The sequence below is a fragment of the Cryptotermes secundus genome, unplaced genomic scaffold (assembly GCF_002891405.2).
Source record: "Cryptotermes secundus unplaced genomic scaffold, Csec_1.0 scaffold459, whole genome shotgun sequence".
NCBI lineage: Eukaryota > Metazoa > Arthropoda > Insecta > Blattodea > Kalotermitidae > Cryptotermes > Cryptotermes secundus.
The window spans coordinates 54,472-55,469 of NW_019743154.1; the positions used below are offsets into that span (position 1 = coordinate 54,472).

The 998-nt window shown below is 37.8% G+C and overlaps 1 protein-coding gene across 1 annotated transcript in view; it reads right to left on the reverse strand.

Annotated features, from left to right (window-relative positions):
• LOC111873864 (FAM172 family protein homolog CG10038) overlaps nt 1-998 on the reverse strand; it is a 44,141-nt gene that overhangs the window by 38,713 nt on the left and 4,430 nt on the right. The window contains exon 4 of the mRNA XM_033755258.1: nt 146-297. Within this exon, the coding sequence (XP_033611149.1) occupies nt 146-297 (152 nt within the window). The remainder of the gene's footprint in view (nt 1-145; nt 298-998) is intronic.

Genomic DNA, 998 nt, shown 5'->3' on the forward strand with positions numbered 1-998 from the left:
CCAAGAGAAAAATAAATGTCTAGAGAGCCCAACATGAGCTAGATTTCATGTAATACCATAAATCAACCAACCAACCAACCAACAAATTCCTAGTTAAATATTCATGACTTCATTCATGAAAAGAACATAATTTATTTCAACTTACCTTAATTTTGATTATTTTGCCACCTACAACCTTGGTATTCTCATTAGGATTCATCACTATAATAGCATATCCAAGTTCTCTTGCACGTTTTATGAATGGGATCTGTGACCCACTTTGTAAACTGTCATTTATAAGCAGACTGAAAATGCAACCATGTTATGAGTTATCATTTTTAGATCATAGGTATACCGTTTATAATGCAACACTAAAAATATATTTAATACTTTAATAATTTGTTAAATAATTTAAAATGTCACTGAACTTATACATTCATTCCTTGTTGCAAAATGTTTTGGCCACACATGGAGGTCCAACAATTTAATTCCCGGAATGGCTGTAATGTGTCACTGGTGTGTTAAGTCAGGCAAACTCATGTACCCAAGCAGGTCTGGACACGTTCCAACTTGCGTTTACATGAGCCATGGACCAAATGAGTTGTCTGTTCCCAAGCAGCAGGGGAAGTAGTACATGTCCGTGGTATCCTGTTGGCGGGAAAATGCGTGACAAGAATCTAGAGCAGAGGATAAATATCAAGTTTTGTGTGAAGATTGGTACAAGTGCTAATGAAACATTAGCTGTATTAACAGTGGCTTATGGTGAATACACCATGAAGAAAGTGAGTGTTTCTGAATATGGCAGGAGGTTCAAGGAAGGGCGAGAAGATGTGCAAGATGACCCAAGATGTAGGCAGCCTAAAACACAAAGGACAGATGTAAATGTGGACAGAGTATGAACAAATGATGAATCAACAGCGTTATTTGGAAGTGCTGACAAGATTACGAGAATCTGTTTGGAGGAAAAGACCCCAACTTTAGAATGACAAGTGGATTCTCCACCTTGACACTGCCCCTGC